General features: G+C 41.3%; 1 protein-coding gene across 8 annotated transcripts in view; it reads right to left on the bottom strand.

Annotated features, from left to right (window-relative positions):
- The window catches only part of fryl (furry homolog, like), a 63393-nt gene that overhangs the window by 40949 nt on the left and 2910 nt on the right, over positions 1–19534 (bottom strand). For 5 of the 8 annotated variants that reach the window (XM_069699255.1, XM_069699256.1, XM_069699258.1 and 2 more), the window contains exons 2-9: positions 19175–19240; positions 5171–5379; positions 4542–4595; positions 3162–3301; positions 2974–3070; positions 1745–1824; positions 1191–1271; positions 902–1070 (exon numbers count right to left, since the gene is read on the bottom strand). In XM_069699255.1, coding sequence (XP_069555356.1) covers positions 902–1070; positions 1191–1271; positions 1745–1824; positions 2974–3070; positions 3162–3301; positions 4542–4595; positions 5171–5379; positions 19175–19240 — 896 coding nt within the window. Of the gene's footprint in view, positions 1–901; positions 1071–1190; positions 1272–1744; positions 1825–2973; positions 3071–3161; positions 3302–4541; positions 4596–5170; positions 5380–14406; positions 14885–19174; positions 19241–19534 lie in introns of those variants that run through there. The other 3 variants (XM_069699259.1, XM_069699260.1, XM_069699261.1) reach the window with 2 other exon arrangements.

Below are 19534 nucleotides of genomic sequence, written 5' to 3'. Positions count from 1 at the left end.
TTGTAGGCACAGTCTCAGAGCTTTTTGATCACACCTTGTATATAGAGTGTGTATGACAATAATATTGCTGACCCTGACCCGGGTTTATGTTACAAATTCTGATTAGGATTTTTTTTTTATCACAATTGCAGCAGCGTCATTTTTGCAGCTCGACACTTCTGTGTCATTTGCTTTTGTAGTGAAGCACTTTGTAGCTTCACTACCAAATATCCGTACAAGCAAACATCCGCAGAACAGCAGATGACAGATTTCCTGATGGGACGTACTGTATTGGGACACTGATGTAGAATCAAAGCCTACTGCTCACCTAACAAGAAGACATCCGTCATAGAATCCTGTTGTTGTTAGTTTTTCCTCATAAGCTGAGCCACTGAGGCAGAGAAACATTGTTTTACTGTATATTGGACTCTATTGGTAGACAGACATGATTATAATGGTTTCTGCATTAAGTATCAATACAAAATGTAAATATTCCATATTAGACAGGCTCTAAAAGATCATACAGGGATTGTATGATGGAGTGATTGATTGATTGATTGATACAGGGAGAAATTAAGATATGTGCTGAAACAGAGTAATGGACATAAAACACACCGTGTTCCATTAACACAGTAAGAAATGATGATAACGTTAAGAGAGAACAGTGAGTCATCTTTTTTTCAACCACTGTATAGAGATTAATGAAAAAGCCACTGTTCCATTCACAGCTCTTAGCAACGCCAGAGACTCGCACACACTCTCTTCTTGGCAAACTCCACCTTTGATCGTTACTCATCGAGCTTTATGAGCCACTGCTACAGGGAGCTGCTGAGCTTGAACAAAGGGCCAGTAAAAAAAAAAAAACACCAACAAAAAAACCACATCTGGTGCAATTTACCAAATACCTAACCGCTATATTTACCTGCATGAACTGAAAAGAAGCCTCGAAATCCTCCACAGGATACATTTTAACCCGGAAGAACTTCATGCCCATGATGAGACTGATGATGCTCTGCACGATGTAAGGACTCTGCTCTTTTTGTCTGAGCTCCTTCAGCTCTGTGATGAACTTCTTCCTCACTGCCTGAAACCTGAGCACACACACGAGAGATACAGGCATCTACACTTGGAAAAAAAACTCCAAGAAAGCAAGAGAGGTTGCAAACAAGTTAGCAAGTATTATGCTAAAAGGCACCCTTAAACTCACTCACTTTGACTGTGTCAGAACCCCTATGACCTCAGCATACAGGTCCGCGATGATGTGCACATTGCCAGTGTTAGGGCCGCAGTACCTGTGAAATGATGAAGGATGTGCCATTAAGTCTTTGACAAGTCCTGCACTGCTTCCCATACATCAAAACAACAACGCACTCAACAGCAGAAGCACTTTGAAAGTGTGCTTACTTGAGGCTGACTCAAGTTGCTCAATAAGAGGCAACTGTGCCTCGTTTAAATGTAAATAATGATGTGACACAATGACCGTGGAGCCAGTCTATTCAAACAGACATAAATAAATGACTGACTCCCGACTGCAAAGCCAAACCCACAAGTGAGAGTGCCACAGTGGAGAGTATATCCATCAGCACTTTTTTCAGTGATGTGATATTCATCTGTTTCACTGGTCTGTGTGTGTGTGTGTGTGTGTGTGTGTGTGTGTGTGTGTGTGTGTGTGTGTGTGTGTGTGTGTGTGTGTGTGTGTGTGTGTGTGTGTGTGTGTGTGTGTGTGTGTGTGTGTGTGTGTGTGTGTGTGTTGATGGTCACTTACCCCTCTTTGTGTTTAAAGTGCTTGAAGGCCAGGTTTAGAACTTCATGTACTAAAACATCTGGCACTGGATGAAGAGGAATCTGTGACGTAAACATGGAATCATTAGTCTTATTAGAAGTATTGATAGGCCCCATTCCTACTCTTTGCTACCATTCATTACCCTCCCTACAGGAGTGAAGCCAAGGACAAGTCAGCTTTGGTCTCCGGGGATTGGCTTTTGGTTCTGAATGGTGCTTGGGTTTGGACAGTCTACTTTAGAAACACACTCAGCTGGGAGTTGGTGGGTTGCCATTGCATTTATTTACTTTGTTCTTCCTGTGGCGAAAGACCTTACTAACAAGACTGTAGTTCATTTCTGTACCAAAGAAGATCAAAAGTACAAGCTTATTAAATAGTACCCTTGTCGCAGTCAAATCAGAGAAAAGATAAGTAATCCCAACTGTCCTATCAGTGGGATAATGCTGCACTGGAAGTCGAGGAGATTTGATCATTTGAAAGACTAGTGGCAATAAAAGGGTGGACAAAGATGTCAACTATTTATAAACTGAACTATTAAATAAAACTATGCCACAGAAATCAAATATGGGGAGAAGTCTTTATCTGCATTGCAAGAGGAAAGGAAAAGCTGCAGCAGTGGTGTGTACAGTGCACAGGTACTCATCAATGACATTTCAGAGCGTGTTTCCCACAGGTTGAGAATATATTTGTGGCGGTGTGGCATGTGACTGATGTGCATGCAGAACCTCATGCACTTTAGAGGGGGAGAGTGTAACCGAGGTTATTTTCCTTAGCGACAATTTACAATTGTTACCTCGCCAAACTATTTGTATGGTGTTGTTATCTCAGAGAGACGAAAACATAAAAGATCAAAAATGCTAAAATGGGTTGCAAAAAATACTTGAGTAGCCGTGAATAAAGCCGGGCAGCCAAACCACGTAAAGTCTAAGTGTGGGAAACACTGATATCAAAACAAAAAAGTTAATCAATTATAACTCAGACCTAAAACAGCAGTTCTGCCTTGAGAAATGAGCAGTATTATTACTGTAGCAGAACTAACACATTCACAACTTGGGACTTGGAAAATATATTATCAGCATCAGGTCAAACAGGTATACTGCATTTCCCCCACCATGTGTAAACATTCAGCCATCCAGATGGCAAATACTTTTTATAGGCAGTGTAAATCATTCTACAAAAGCAGTGAGAATAGTGGGTGTCAGATCGCTCACCTGTTTTAGAACTTCCACTGAAACTAAACAAAAAATGAAATCTATGGCTAAGTCCCGCCGTTCCAGAAGGTAATCTTTATCCCGGTGCTGTTCATCTCTACAAAGAAAGAGAAAATACATGGAGATAAGGTTCGTCCAAATTAATTTGCTCAAGAAGAAATTGAAGGTACCAAAGAAGATCATCTCACCCCTTAGACTTGGTACTGGAGCGAGGCCTGTACTCGTAAGACTCGTCTTCAGTGCCGCTCTGCCGCCGGTACCAGTCAAACAGTGTGCGCAGTAAGGAGGGCAAACAGTGTTCTGCTATTGAGCTCATAGAGCTTATTAACTGGAAAACGACAACAACATGTGTGTTAAAATACTCAATTATTAGAGCTAGAGTACAACTACATAACATATTCAGCATTTTTCTAACAAACTTTAGGTTTGTTTACTTGGTTATTTTGATAAGGAAAAAACAGCCAAGGAAAATAGTGTTAAGTGGAATTGTGAGTATACAAAATTTTCACTATATTTTTGGTAAAAAAAAAAAACATAAAAAAACCAACATTCAAGCACAGCATGGACAGAGACTATTTTTCCTAATGCATTAGAGACCTTTTCAGATGTCAAGTATATACATTGGTTTGATTCAAATCATTTGCTGTCTTGCACATACTGATATAAATCTGGATATTTAACAATAGAGAAGCATAAATGGTGAAAAAAAACAGTAGCTACTAATTAGTACTGAGATGACATGTTGAGCATGTTGTGCAGCTGAGCAGCTCTACAACACTTATGTGAGACCACAGTAATAAGAAGCTGTCCTACAAACACCTCATCAGCACTTTGACTGCGTCAGTGATCATGTCAGCGTCAGCATTAACAAACTTCACAAATCCACATTAAGAAATGATAAGTAATAAAGGTGTTTGTTACTTCATAGTAACTGCTGTATTTTTGTGAGAAAACAGTAAATCCTATTACAAACAAGTATCAGTACTTGCAAGTCAAGACTAAAGTGGATAGTTTTTAGCCTATACATAAAACATGAGATGAGGTGGTCAGTGTGCATAACCGATTTAGGTGTACGTGAGTGTTTGTGTGTTTAAGGGCCAGCGCAGCGGGATGAGGGAGGTGGATGATGGATGCAGGCAGCAGAGTTATGCAATTGCTCCCTCTGCCCTTATGGCGCCAGGCAGATACACTCCAGCACCCAATGCTGATTTACTGCTGAGGATGACACAGCGATTCTACACTCTCACTTTTGCGCTCCCCATACCCATTTTCTCCCCCTCACTCACAATAGGGACAGCTGGATCTATACCACCAGATCCTCATTGGCTTTGTGTTGTGCTGAACAAAGCATTCTGCAGCAGGCAGGCCCATTGTATAGAGTTCTGCAGCAGCTACAGATGAGGGACAGACAGGCCATTGAGTGGGGGATTGATTGGGTGGAGCTGGGGATTCAAACACTGCGTACAGGAGTGGGGGAGGGCTGTTGTCTGTCCAGTGGAAATGAGAGTGTCGCATTTACACACCTGATGTAATTTCTACCTTGCGGTCATTATTATGGGAGTACTGACCTGGTCAAATTGTGCATCTTCCCCTCTCTGGAGGGATCGGGACAGGGGTTTCTCCTGTTGGAAATGTGGGAGAGAAAGAACAAGAACAAGAATAAGTGCGTCACTAACCCAGCAGGGATACTCATAGATTCCACAACAGTAGATTGCAGTCAGTCAAACGGCAGGCTGATGATGAGAAACACGTCAGAGAAGAATAGAACCCGACCAATATTTAACTATCATTTATATATTGGTATCAGCACATGGTACCAACATAATGCAACAGAACATAATGCAGAAAAAGACACTTGGGATAAATAAGAAACTGTTACATTGTCATTTATATTTATTATATTCAGTATGAACCTGCCAGGAGCCCCCATCGAAAGGAAAGAGGCTGAATACAAGGGAATGACTGGAGGAAAAGCCAAACCAGTCCGTTAACAATTCACCGTTTTATCACTCGTGCAACATGATGATGCCAGTTTCCTCAGACATCTTTCACTTGTTCCTGAAGTGGCTGAAGGCTTGGCAGTTGGTTGCAACAGAGAGGAGGTTATCTCAGCATTGTGCGCCACATCCCGTGTTGTGTATTGAATTTCATTTCCTGTGTTTCTCTCGACTCGAGCTTTCACCCCCTTTGGACTCACCAGCGGTTCTGCCATCACCATCTCGATCTTCTTCTCAGCCAGCACAGCAAACTCAGCAAATAGACTCTTGATGACAAACTCCCCGGGCTTGAGCTCGGGGTCGATGGTGATGCTCGACATGGCGGCGATGTTATGTTTTTCCCACGAGAGGGGAGTCACCGAGGACGGGGCACGGCGTCTACTCACGCTGCTGCTGACTGGTGCAGAAGCTGCAGGGAGGCCAGAGGGTAGAGGTTAGGAAATGATACAGGGAGAGTCACAGCAGGACGGTCAGACTAAGAACAACACTCTTGTAAGGTATATAAGGTCATGCGCTAGTTCCAATCCAAACAGGAGCGCAGACATTTCCTGAAGAGGAAAAGTGACTGAATTGATGAAAGAGCAAAAGAGAGATATTGTAGTGCTGACTAGAGCAAACATACAATTCCCATTTGATTCCTGTAAACTCATTTTGTACATAATGGTCTGAAATCATCTGAAAAACAAACACTGGCAAGATAATAATTCCTATTAGAGCCATGTCATTACTTATCAAAATCTAAACTATTGTTTATACATCTAAATCGAGAATAAGTAAATATTACACACCAGCTCTTTCTGCAATGCTTGTGATTTATTTTTTTCAAAGCAGATTTACACGACATAAAAATATTTCAGCGAATACCCTTATTTGCTTTATGCTGAAATTTTAGACAAATGTAACAAAGTCCACCTGTCAGCACTTGTAAGGCTGACAAATGATCTCGACCATCTCATTTGTTTAATCCACACACAAACCAAAGCGTAAAAAAAACAATATGCTGTGATTGTACAGGGAGTTATATGTGAGGCCAGCTTCAGCTTGACTCTTTGCACAGAGAAAGGCCTGTCGTTTCCAGCTCTTGATCTGAGCTAACAGAAGGGAACGGTATACATTTTTACTGCTAACGTAGAAAGTGAATCAGTGCGTCTTCAAAACTGTTGAACTATTCCTTTAATGAGATTCATAACACTCATTATTAAACCTACTAAAAACTAAAGCATCGTTAAAAACAAACCTGAAGCTGGGCTAATACAACATACCAGACAATATGAATCTACCATACCACCATATCATACCATACCACACTACACCCTTTCTGGTTGGACGATTCAAGTGCAAGTTTCTAGTATGTAACTTTTAATATCATAGCAAAACTGATCTGTTAAAATAAGTTGATTGATGGGTTAAGAAATGCGTCTATCAAAAAAGACTTGATTCTATATATTACAGATATCTATCGCCACTGAGATTACAATAGTTAAAGGCAAACACTGAAAATATAATAAAGCATGAAAGAACAATAACAAAAAGTTGTTTCTTATTATTGATTTGCACACATCTAAATTTCTCAGATACTTGAAGATAGTTGTTTTTCCAAGTAAAGTTTTCAGTTAAAAATGCGTCTGTTTTTCTTTGCATCTGCACTGAGAACTCAACCTTGCTTAGCCAGACATGCTGTGTGTTTCATCTTTAGTCCTAGGTTCAAAACACTAATTAAATCACAGTTATTGTTTGTAAAAAGGACTACTAAAAATTCAGGAGACAAAACTCTGTAAAACTGAATCTCCAGAGGGCTCCTTCAGCAGCTTCCTGAAGAACATTTCTCTTGGGTTACTGGGAGAACCCAGATCTCTCTGCACATTTGCATGTGGCAGGTACAGATCATTTGGTCCTCCTATTCAAACAGTATAAGCAAATTTGAAGAGTTTTGGTTCGGATCTCTACAGAGCTGGCTGCAAAGTGAGAGCATAGGTGAACCAACACGTTTGGTCATGTAGAGTAAATACATCCAAATGTTATTTAAAAGATCTGAACGATTAAATAAACAAAAACTTCAAAACAATGAATACCACATCACCATCACGTCAACAGAAGTTTGGGACCATCTTAATAGAAATACATGGACCTTAAATACAAGCTCTACTTGATTTGCTATTTACTGATCAAATGAAATGCATGAAAAGGCCTTAATCATGCAACACACGTTTAGGTTGAAGACAGCTGTCTATTCAAAAGTCATATTGCTTCATAACATTCAATAGTGTTCCTAAGATGTATGCTACAGCTGGGTCACAACTTCCAGTCGAGTCCTCAATAGCCTCAGTCCAGCCAATAGTACACTGACCCTTTACCTCATTCCCTCCCAGGAAAAGCCTTGCTCTGTTTCTTCCTGGTTGTCACAGAAACTCTAATGCAGTCTGAATAGTCTGAATACCAGCAAGGAGCAGAAGTGCAGTCAAAAGTTGTTCAGCTAAGGAACAACATTCCTACCAAGTGTATGAAAGTTTTGTACAGTAAAAATATGCTAAATACAGTCAAGTGGTGACATAGACAAACGTGTCAACTGATCAAAAAGCCAAGTCCCTTTAGACTGATTCAGGAGATAGGATACTGGTTCAGCCTCTCAAACACTCCAAACCAACTCAGGCAACCATAATGTTTGAGATAAGATGTTATGTCGTACATTGTTACAAGAGGTACTCTGTTCATTACACCTTTGATGGCAATATTAGATCAAATTAAGTTAAATAAGGTCATTGCAAAATGTATGTTCTTTTGAATGGATATTTGCAAAGTTTCTATAGCTGCCAAAAACAGCATTTTTAATTCACAGTCATAAATATCAGTTATTACTCAAGTCAAGTTAATCTACCACTTAATAAAGAAATAAATATATGTACTCACTTCCTGTGATAATAAGCATACTGCATCACAAAATAGCCAAAAAATATTCATGTTCTGTTATTTTTTTCATTTTGTGAACTTAAAGAACAATGGGCTCAAAGTTACAAAACAATTTCACAGTAAAAAAAAAAAAAAAAAGTGACAGTTATAAAGACCATTTTACAATGGACAATGAATAGACTACAGTACCTCTTCATTAAAAGTAAGTTATTTTTTAATGCTTTTTAAATAATTAGCTAAAAACTGCTTTTGGTATGCAAATATTATGGAGATTGGTTGAATTTGCATTCATTTTCTGGAGGGACTGCTTAATGTACTCGATATGTTTGTTAGATCTTAACTTTTGTTTGTTCACAAGAAAACGCTGCAGGTCTCTTTTGAATATTATGTACTCTAACATTAAAAACCTAGGACTGTGTCTAAAGTTAGCTTAATTAAAATGATTTTCACCCGCCTTAAAATGTCTAAATAAAACTAAACCACTAACAACAACAAAAAATCTAAAATGTAATTGAATTGTTATAATCAAATCAGGAAGCAAATGAAAGCAGGGAAGTGGCAGGAGCAGCGGAGTAGCAAGTGTGTGTTGTGTTGTGGTCATGTTGTCCAGCAGCACAGAGAGCCTTTCAAGCATTTCCCTCTTTGTTTGCTGTGCTTCACCAACACCCCAATGATGTCACATAGCCAGCTCCTAATGTCCAATCAGCGTCGTGTCCATTACCCCCTCCATCCTTCTTCTCTCTCTCCCACCCTGGGCCAACTGGATTGTTGACTGGTTCACACAAGTAAAAAGCCCGACACTGTACTTTTGCAGTCAACGGCAAAATGAGAAAAACAAAGCAAGGCATCCTTTTCTGGGCCAAGTGTCTGCACTGCCCCTCCATCCATCTCTCTCTCCCTGTGTGTCCCTGTGTGTCATGCCAAGCTGTGATTCCCTTCCAAAACTGACCCCTCTACACAATCAGAGCAAATAATCAAAAATATCTGTCAGTTTACAAAACACCTGCAGGTTTGAAGCAAAGGAAATGCTCTGACTGAAACTTTTGTGGCTCACTCATGACCCAAAGTCTTGTTTCAGTTCTCATTCAAATCTAAATGCAAAAGTTCAAGCATGCTTTGCTAATAAAAGCACTTAAAGGGCTTCAAGTAAAGCCAAGTACACTCCAGTAATTGGGAGGATTACATCCCTAATTTACAGTTGAAAAAAAATTTTAGTTTGTGGCCAGATCGACTGTGAGATGTTGTCAGTGCTGAATTAACAATATTCACAATGGAAAAAATGCGCAGCATCATAGTTCTCGAGCAGAGCAGCCTAATGTGGGACCCGTGGGCCAAGTTTGGCCCCCAGCTTCTTTCATTTTGCATTTGACAAGCTCATGCTTATTCATCTTATTCTTAAGTGCTGTAAAATCCTAACCATAATGGCTACAAACTGTACATTTTGTGCAGCTAAAAAGTACATTGTATTTTTTACAGCAATGTGCAGGACAGTGCTGTTAAGCTTCCATATTAAATTACGTTGGCCTACGTCTTATCTATGAAGAATGATAGTGTTCTCTCTCTCTCCTGCTGATGCTCGTGTGCTGTTAGCGTGTCCGACGTCACTGACTTTGAGCTGCCAGTCGAGACGAGAGATGGAGGCAGTGACACACTGACAAAAGAAAATTAAGAATTGACTGTTTTTGACAGTAATTTCTGCAAAATGATAAAAATTACTATTAGAAAGATTAAAGAGTGTTTTAATCATGCTGAATATTATTTTAGATTCAGTTAACTTTCTGTGAAATACATTTCTTTTTAATGTACATTCAAATAACAAATATTTATTTTTGGTCCACGGCCCTCCATCTACATTCATTTTTTGTCCCTTCATTGATAAGAATTTCATAGGAAATAATTCTAGAAGTTCTCAGGTCACTGCTGTCTGAGTCAGCATTTGTTCACAGGTATTCGACCTTCTCTCATCTGCCAAATACAGTTTATCTGAGGTGCGTCTTAGCCTGAAGAATTTTACACCTGCCGCCCAGGAGAGCGCCGTTATCTAAGGTTTTCAGAACATCTTGAGCTTAAAGATGGATGGTACTGCAGCTGCAGTTCTGATGGAAAGAACTGGCATGCTGCATAAATGATGCTCATCGTGTTTTGATGCGGGAGGCCAAGCCTACTGTATAAGCCACCCTGCCAGGCTTCCACGGCTGTGCATAAGAAATAGAGCACCCAGCAGGATGACACAACTATTACAGCGGCGACTCCACCTTGTCACAGTTCAAATAAAAGCCCTCCCAAACGCCTGCTCACTTCCCCTGGCAGGACAACCAGAAACAACAGCCCAAACACACACATACTGCTGGAATGCAGGGCTGAGAGTGTGTCCTTTTTTTTTGAGAGAGAGAGAGAGAGAGAGAGAGAGAGAGACAAAAGAGTCACTGCCAGTGTTTATGTGGTGCTCTGCTATTATGCCTCAACATGCTCAGTGTCTGATGAGTCATTACTGGTTTACTCCTCACTATTACTAAGTCCAAATTAAAGAGAATCTAAACGATACAGGACAAAACTAACTTATTACCAGAGGCTGACAAGACCCGAGTCCAAAACACTGAGAAACCAATTTACTCTAAAGACATGCCCTATCTGACAATAAGGGGCCAAACTGATCCACCACGGTATGTGTTCATGACTGAAAGTATTAACATTTTCTGTATTCACAAGAATCACAGAGAGAGGACACATGGATGGACGTCATAGCAGCACACCATGGAGGGGTTCTGAAATCAGGCCGTGTGGGGAGGGAATGAGAGGGCTAGAGGGCTAAACGGAAGAAAACTCAACAGGTGGATGCTTCACTGCTCAGTCATGTAATGATAAGGGCTCACACCGATTTAAAACACTTCCGGAAATGTTTTCAGAGCAATAAAATATAAGTAAAATATGGTTTAAAACAATCCCAGTTACCCTGAAATTAGGTACAGGGAAAATAAACTTAACGTCATGTGGTATACCGTCTACCACCATTTCCAAGGCTACACAGCAAACATTTTAGGCATCCAACAATTATTTACAATCAAGCATATATATTACTTTTATTTCTCAACTATTTGTTACCTTGAGGGAGAGAATAGAGACTTCCTACAATATGTTCAGGAATGCTCTGCATTCCTCTATGTTTTAGGGAGGACAACAGGGGCGAAGTTCAAGCAAAGGTTTCTGTGTTTATATGAAAAATATGTGTTATTACTAGAAATCGAAGATTTACTGTAACAGTATTGTCCACAATCAGAAAAACTGTTCCGGGTCATGCGATTCCAGCATGTCCCAGCACATACTGGGTGAGGAGCAGGGTAAACACTGGGCAGGTCACCAAAATATAGACCTTCACACTGAGAGGAAATTAAGAGGTTCCCTTTTGGTTATCATTTTTTGGACTGTGTGAGTAACCCAGAGCACCTGCAGTAAAACTGACGCAGAAACGGGCCAAACATGTCAACTCCACTAAACAAATGTTCCAGGCCAGTGACCCTGCTGTGTGAAACAAGGGGTTTCATTTTTCTTTTCAAAGCCGTTACCAAACATTCGATTTCTGCATACTATGCCTTACTGTTAAAATGCAAACCTTTCTCCAGGTACCGAAGGCCCCTGAACTCTAGTAGTGAATTTGATTCACTTTCCGAAAACAACGTTGAAAAAGCACAAACATTGATGGTAAATATAATCCCTGTGTCATCTCCACAGTCAACTGTAAATAACCTTATTCATACCGTCTAATGTAGGGAATGTCCAGCCAACCACATTACTGAGGCTGACCTAAAAGTATTAATTCTGCACACTTACGTAAGGTACGGATCGCCTAGTGTGAGTCCACCCTGGACATCCAAAGTCCACGTAGTTTGACTAGTGTGACCGCTCCATACAGTCCCAAAGCATGCAACTCAGATATTACATCGATTCTTGTTCTCATTTTATTGATTTATGTGAATTGTAGTAAATTCCTTCATGAACATCAGCTGCGTCTGTAAAACTGTTCTCATAAGTGCAGCATGAGTAAATGAAAATTGGTGCAATGCATAGTGAATAAATCTATAAAGGCATGTGAGTAAACCTGGTGTCACTGCGCACTAAATACCGCAAATAACACAAATACAGTCAAATGGTAAATGGTCTGCAGTTGTCTTGTGTCTTTTTACCAAAGCGGTCTACAAAGTGCTTTACAATGTTTGCCTGCCACTCACCCGTTCGCACACACACAACAATAGCGACAGAGCTGCCGGGGATTGAATTGCCAACCTTACGATCAGTGTTCTGTACGAGAGCGCTTTTCTTCTACACAAAAAGTCACATCGTGATGATGTAAGCGTGCTCAGGCCAGAACTGTTAAGGGCAATGTGGGGGAGTGGGAACAAGCGTGCTGAGACACAGTTTAAGGCAACTAGGCCTAAGGTGAATGCACCTTTAAACAGCAAGATTTTACCAACTAGACTTAAGTAGTGCATTTACTTTGTTGTCAGACATTAGGAAACTGGGGTCAACTTTTGGGACAGTCCTAAAGTGTCTTACTGACCAAACAGAGACTACTCTTGTGGTCATGTAGGTCCCCAAGATCAGCCATACCGCTACATCCCATAAGCTCAAAGGATGCAAAACAACATCATGTCTTAAGAGAACTGAAATTTTGGTCTTTTTAAAGATGATAGTCTAATTATTTGACTCACTTCTCAAAGATGTGGTCTATGCTGTGTAATGTTACACCTCTGCTTGTGTTCACTGAAACTAAATATGTAAAAATTCCTTCAGACGTTAGCAGAGGTGCTCTTTGTCTCAGACAACCTGCCTTTGCGGCAAACCCTGATCGTTAACATCACAATTAGTTAAATCAAAATTTAAGACCGTTACATTTTGATTCATCAACAAATGGTTACAACTTAACCAAATCTCTAATGTAAGCTTCTCCGATTAGCACTCGTGTTTTGATTGTTTTACGATTAAAATCCAAACACTAAAGTCACTTTTGTTCCCATGTCACATATCTAGAATAAACTGTAAAACTTCCATATCTAAAACAAATGTAATTGTAATATTTGACTATGTGTGTCTTTAGTTAGAAAAGGGGGACAGTTATGTGAAGCTCTCATCAGGATATATAACACAAAATAGGTCGTAAACCTGTGATCGATCAGTCAGTCTGATCTGTACTGACAGCCTTTCCCTTGCTTGAACCCAACACTGATGATGACGATGATGATGGTCTATACTGTTAAACATTTCTACGTGTACCAGGTAACTGTAAGTAATATTTTAAGTAACATGAATAACACTATTTCATGACAATATTGTGGTGAAGTATCTGGATCAGGTATAAAAGTATAATTGTTATCGTCCATTAGCAGCAAAATCACTGCATAATATTGTGACATAAAATCACAGTATAAACCGTGATGGAGGATTTCTATCCATATTGCTTAAACCTGCTTGGTTCTGTGGTCATAATAAAAGAAGCCGATCCCAAACATAGATTCCCTTTTGAATCTGAACCCAAGCAGAACAAGTCAGGTGAGAAGGGACCAGCAGGTGATCCCCTTGAAAAGGTCAAACTCTCTTTCAGACAAAAGGAATGCTACGTTGGAATTTCTGTGGCAGAGGTACTGCAATCACAGCAAAGCTACGTATTGTACGCTGCATATGTGCATTCTTCTGTGTGCTCAAAGTGGTGCGTCACATTGGACACAAACGCGCAGAAAAACATGAAGCATCATTGAAGTCGCACAAGAAACGGAGTCACGTCTGTGTGTAAGTATTAACGCAGGTATCGATAGGGGTGATAAATCAGCAGGAGCAGCCGGGCCGGTCAGACAGCTGCTTTCCGTCCACCTTTGTCTATCACTACATTTCAATGAGACGGACGAGGCTGCGCCTTCTTGATTCCTAATGTATTATGGGCTGCACGGGAAGCTAATAATAGGAAGACAGATCAATAGTAGGGAAACATTAGCTGACCCAGAGGAAAAGAAGAGGAGGGTTATAAGTAGGAGGATGAGGATGAGGACGAGGGATGACGAGTATGTTGAGTGCTGCTTAGGAAGACTAAAAAGAGTGATTTGAAGGTTAAAACAAAAGTTGATAAAGATGAAAAAAAAAAAAGAGATGTTGGAAGTAGCCAACATCTCCAGAGTGACAGAGAGAGTCCTTGAAGTCCACCTGCGTTACCTATCAGTATGTTCATCAATAGAGGCTTTATCTATGGGACACACAGGAGGCAGTACAACGACCATGAGCGGGGGGGGGGGGGGGGGGGGGCTGAAGGGAAGAATCGAATTTCTGCCACCTGCGTCCACATCAAACAAGTCTGACTAAACCTGGACTAAACACAATCAGTCATCCTGACAACTCTATTAACGGCCACTTTTCTTTATCAGAGAGGAGACGGGAAAACTCAGAGCACGGTTTGCATGCAAGCAATGCCGCACAGTACTGTAGGCAAGTCTGGTGGCAGTAGTCTGGTATGTAAACATGTGTGCATGCTTGGCAAGGTACTCACAACTGCTACTCCAGGACTTGAGGAGAGATTTGATGCTGATCTCAAAGAAGACCGAGTCCTGCAGGCTCAGCATGGTGGCTCTCGGAAAGTTAAGCTTCAGCAGAAGGCACGAAGTTTTACAGGGTTCCCGTCACTTTCATTTCACAAAACCCCAAACATTCCACTCTTCTTCACACCTATCACACTTGCTGCTCTTCTCCCCTGACTGGAGTGGACCACTACCCTCCACAGGTGCAAGTTAAAGGCAGCATCCTGAACAACAGTGTGAGCAGCTGCTGAGGAAAGAGACCCAAGAAGTGCAACCAGATTTGTTTTTGCCACTGAGTTCAGTAAAACTGCGCTGGAGGAGGAGGAGAGCCGACTAGTTAGAGAAGTATTCCACCCCAGCGCCTGCTGCCCACTTGCCAGTCCACAGAGTCCCTCATCCCCATCTCAGCACAGAAAGATCCAGAAAGGCGAAGGACAAAAGTGCATGAGAACTTTTTGCTCCTGATACCAGAGAAGGCGCAGCAGAGACGTGTAAGGTAGAAAGTCTTGACAATGTATGGCAATATTCCTTCTCCTCTTCCCTTCCTGTGTAAGTGTGTGCCAGTCCTAGCCCTCTAGCACCGTCAGCCACCCTGCACCTCCCCCGAAAGCTCTCTCTCTCTCACCATTCGCTCATGACAAGTCCCTCCTCTTCCGAGCCAGCTCTTGTTCTTTTACTGATGCCTGCTCAGTAAAAAAAAAAAAAAAACAGAGAGAGAGAGCGAGCAAGCGCTTGTTTCAACGGCAAAAAGAGGGAGGTGGGAGCCGAGGGTGGGGGTGGGTGATGTCATCAAAATGCTGCGAGTGTTCCCTGGCTGTGGTTCAGCGATGCATACGCATGTCAGAGCTGCTACTGTGCTGCCTCTCTCCGCTGGCCTATCAAAGCGACACTTCCTGTAAGCTCCACAGCAATACTGATGCGTCATTCCTGACTGCAGTAGGAGGGAGAGGAAAGAATGGGAGGATGGAAGAGAGAAAGAAAAGAAAAGGGAGGACAAACTAAACACACCAGAACTAGTAGTCCTACTCCTATTCAATGCTTTGCTCCAAAATAATACAAATATTGTATTCTTATATTGTGTCTATTGTGTATTTCAATATTCAAAACAAAGTAAAGTGTACTCTAGCTGCACTCAAGACAGAACAGGAGGTAATATGAGGACATGGATACCCGATTGCCTTACTGGGACTTTCTACCTATTTCTAATATCGCATCATGACATGATAGTGATGATGCACATCTATTTGCTAGGCTAACTGTTCACACCCATTGGAGTCATAGGCATTGCATCACTGGTCTGTCCAACAGCTACCAAGCATAGTAACACACGGGATGATACAAAAACTCGCAACACACTGCATTAGTAAGAAAACAGCCCACTGTGTGAATGTGAAACACACACTCCTGATATTTTAATCTTATGTTGATGGTCGTTGTTCCTTCTCTCGCAGAGACTTAAAACCAGATCCACATGACATCAAGCAATTTGTAGTCAAGGGCAGGATTAAGTTTGTTAACAAAATATTGTGAGGGGAGCAGCAGTGGGGAAGGCTGCGGAAGACAAATGCCCTTTGTCTTCTTTTGGTTTAGTCCTCATTTCTCTCTCGCCCTCGGTCTCTCCCTCTGTCACATGTCCTCCACTACACAAGTTATGCAAAATGAGGCAGAGCTCATTGCAAACAAACACAACACAAGCAGATGCTTTGTCAAGCCCTGGCTGGTGCTGCCCTGATGCAGGCTTCCACTGTGGAACTTGTGATACACGAGCACAGATTCTTCACAGTGCCGCTGCTTATTTGCAGTATTTACATAATGTTTCATTTCATATAAAATTGGTCTTAAGTTTGCAATATGCTTGTTCTTTAAATGAGACGGTTAATACCACTTTTATGACTGTCCAGACGTGACTAAGTGTATTTCCCAAAATGTCAAATTATTACTTGAAGTCTATTTTAAACATATGCCACATTTCATTCAGCAAAAGTCCCCCAGATATTCTTACGCAGTTTTACTGTGAGTAATGTCTGCAGCTGGAAATGTAAAGCCATATATAGCCGTCTATTAACCAGAGTCTGAGCCTGAATGGGAAGGGGAAGTATGGGCTGTTGTACAGTTCAGACTTCAGCAGGACTTTTTAGTATAACAGGGTGTCGAGTTAACTAAAAAGTAAAAAAAAACTTCCCCAACTTGATCAGAGGTTGTTAGGTTAGCTTTAGCACCCCTTAATAATAGTGGGAAGAGTGTCCCAAACAATGACAACATAAATTCTCATCATTTAAAAGGCTATGTAAAGACTTTTTAAGATGCTGAGCAAAAGCTCACTTCTAATCCATCCCAAAGTTCATTTTTCTTGTTTTCCCCAGTTCCAGAATTTTTAAACTATAGATGGGTCATGTTTTTTTAAGAACCATTAAAAAATAAATAAAATCGTATTAGCTCATGCGACTACTGTTTTGTCTTCTTTACCATGATTTTTGGTGACAATTCATTACTAATGCCAAAAGGTGGCAGTAATACACCTAAAGGTTGTTTGGCAACCATTATTAAACAAAAGGAGGAGAAGAACACGTTACTACTGGGCTTCGATCAAACATGCGTGGCACCGTGAGTCTAGCTGCTTTGGTTCAAGCAGCAGAAACATGAAACGATTACTAGAACTTTCAAAAAGGTTTGAGTGGTGGCATCAAATAATCCAACAGCAACATAGTCCAACAGTTCCCAGCAAATATTGAATAGTGTTTTTGCTTCAAATACTCATCTCAGATCCTGTGGTTGACACCAAAATCACAGTTTTAGTTTGAAACTCCTTTGTACATTTTTGTTTCTTTCACATTGTATAATTTTTGTTTCTTTAAATAGTCTAATGTGTGAGTTTTTCTATGAAATATATTGCTTTTAGCTTAGCTAGAAACTGTGTTAAAAGATTGTTGAATAGCTTTAGGTCTGAGTCAGGTTTGGTTATTGCGAAAAAAAAAAGAAGTTCCCCTTTTCATGCCTCAAATCTCTGCAAGTAAATGCAACCAACACTCACTAAAGGCTTCAGTATAACCAAAACAAGCTCATAGACATAGAACAACTTTAGCTGAAGCTCAAGGGCAGTAGAAGGAAACCAGAAGTATGCGGTCGAAGTTTGTTTAAAAAACAAAATTCCTATTATCAGAATTATCAGCGAACCAGTCAACATACAACATGCAGAGCCCTCTCTCCAGCCATTGTTTTCTGGAAACCCGGCTTTATTGTTTCAGGAATGCAGACAACATCATCTCTCTGGGAACATTAAAGCTGAGAGCTACTGTGCAACAGAGCTGACGTAAGTGGAGGACTTCAAATAAACAACATTATAACCGACTTCCTGGAAAGAAGAGCTCACTGATCAAATAATCTCCACTAAATGCACAACCATGGCAGGTTACAGGCGGTCTATTCACAAAGTGAGAGCAAGTGAGTGACAGCTAGCCATCCTCACTGCAGACAGTACAGAGGAGTTGTTCCTCCCAGGAGCCCACAGGGTGGAGGATGCATTTCCTGTCCTGGCCTCTCTGAAGGGCAGTGGTAGGAACCATAATCGATATGAGCTGTAATTCAATCCCTGACCTCCCCAGTGATGCCTGGGCTGCAGAGGACACGCCATTTAGCTCCATCACAGCAACATCTGAGTGTGCAGCACAACTCTGCAACCTGCACAGCGCCTCACCTCCACACGCTCCCATGAGTCAGGAGGCGGCTACTTCCCCGTAACAATCATCAAGACACACAAACCCTGCACATTTAGAGCAAAGTTTCAGCCCTTTTCACACAAAATTCATTAGGCTGGATTTCTCCCGGGAAGCTACCACAGTATAATGCTCTGTAGCTGTATGATTTAGTCATCTAAACTGTCCTTATTAATTAAATGCTTGCACAAACCGCAGACACATTCAAACCCGGTGACAGAACCTCTCTCCTCTCCTCAGGCTGAGAATAAGCAAACTCATTCCTTTGATTTGCCTACCAAATCAAGGGAGGCTAATTTCAGCAAAGAGTCGTTCTTAGGTCAGAAGCATATCGTCTCTATGGAACGACAGCAGAACACCAGGCGAATGGGAATTAAAACACATCGTAAAACAGGTGCAAAAAGGTCAGTTCATCACTTATGGCACTTCGTCAAATAAGCTGTCTTCAAGTTGTTCACTATGGAGGAGCATTTACTGGGAGAGGAGCACAAACAATGATTTACAGCATTTGTGTTCCCCGCTATGACACCATATTCCCACTAAGTGCAGAGTCTGCATTGAGCTGCACCATTATGGGGTTTGTTACACTGTAGTTGGCTAATGACTACTGAAGAAATTCAATGAATAAGTTTGACCAGCCTGTCTGGATACACACCCTGTGGACTGGCACGCACACACACACACACACGCGCGCGCGCACACACACACATTTCATTGCAGAAGCACAATCCACCAGCGCACACTCATGTTCGGTCACATGCTCCAAACACTCCCTTAATCACAAACAGGAAACCTGCTGCACCCATTAACCAAATACCGTCCCGATCAAACACTTCCCAAAACCTCAGCTGTACATCGCGTAGCGGAGTGATGTCATCGTGTGCAAAGACAAACGACAGGAGGAAAAGACTAGCACCACCTAAAAGGCCAACTCAGGCTATGCCAGTTCTGCAACAAGGGAGTGGCCCTCAGCTCTGATTTACCTCGGCTACTGTAGTCATCACATCACTTCTTTTACAGAACTCACCATTGCGACCCCTGCTGCCACAAGCATGATGTAAAAAGGAGACTTTTCTAATCTGACGGCTGTTTCCTGATTGAAAAGAAAAGAAAGGAAAGATATGAAAACAATTTGTCCTCTCCAGTTAGTAGAAAATTAATGAATGTCAACTGGCAGCACAAACACAAACAACAGTTAGCCGAGTCAAGCTAACAAAACTCCAATCCAAAGTGAAGCCTATGGTTGTTATTGTGAGTCAGTTTGGCCAGCTAACTAGTCTGATTCTTAGAAGCTAATAGGATAGGTGAGTACAGCAGAAGGGAGAGAGCTGAGTCATGCTTTAGCCGGGAGCAAACAGCGAGCAAGCATGCTCTGACAGGTAGCACT

This window comes from Brachyistius frenatus, unplaced genomic scaffold, assembly GCF_029030835.1.
Source record: "Brachyistius frenatus isolate BFR_SWC_R1_liver_20210118 unplaced genomic scaffold, ASM2903083v1 Contig_29, whole genome shotgun sequence".
Taxonomy (NCBI): Eukaryota; Metazoa; Chordata; class Actinopteri; family Embiotocidae; genus Brachyistius; species Brachyistius frenatus.
The sequence above is the reverse complement of the archived record's forward strand: the minus strand, read 5'-3'. Positions and strand labels throughout refer to the sequence as shown.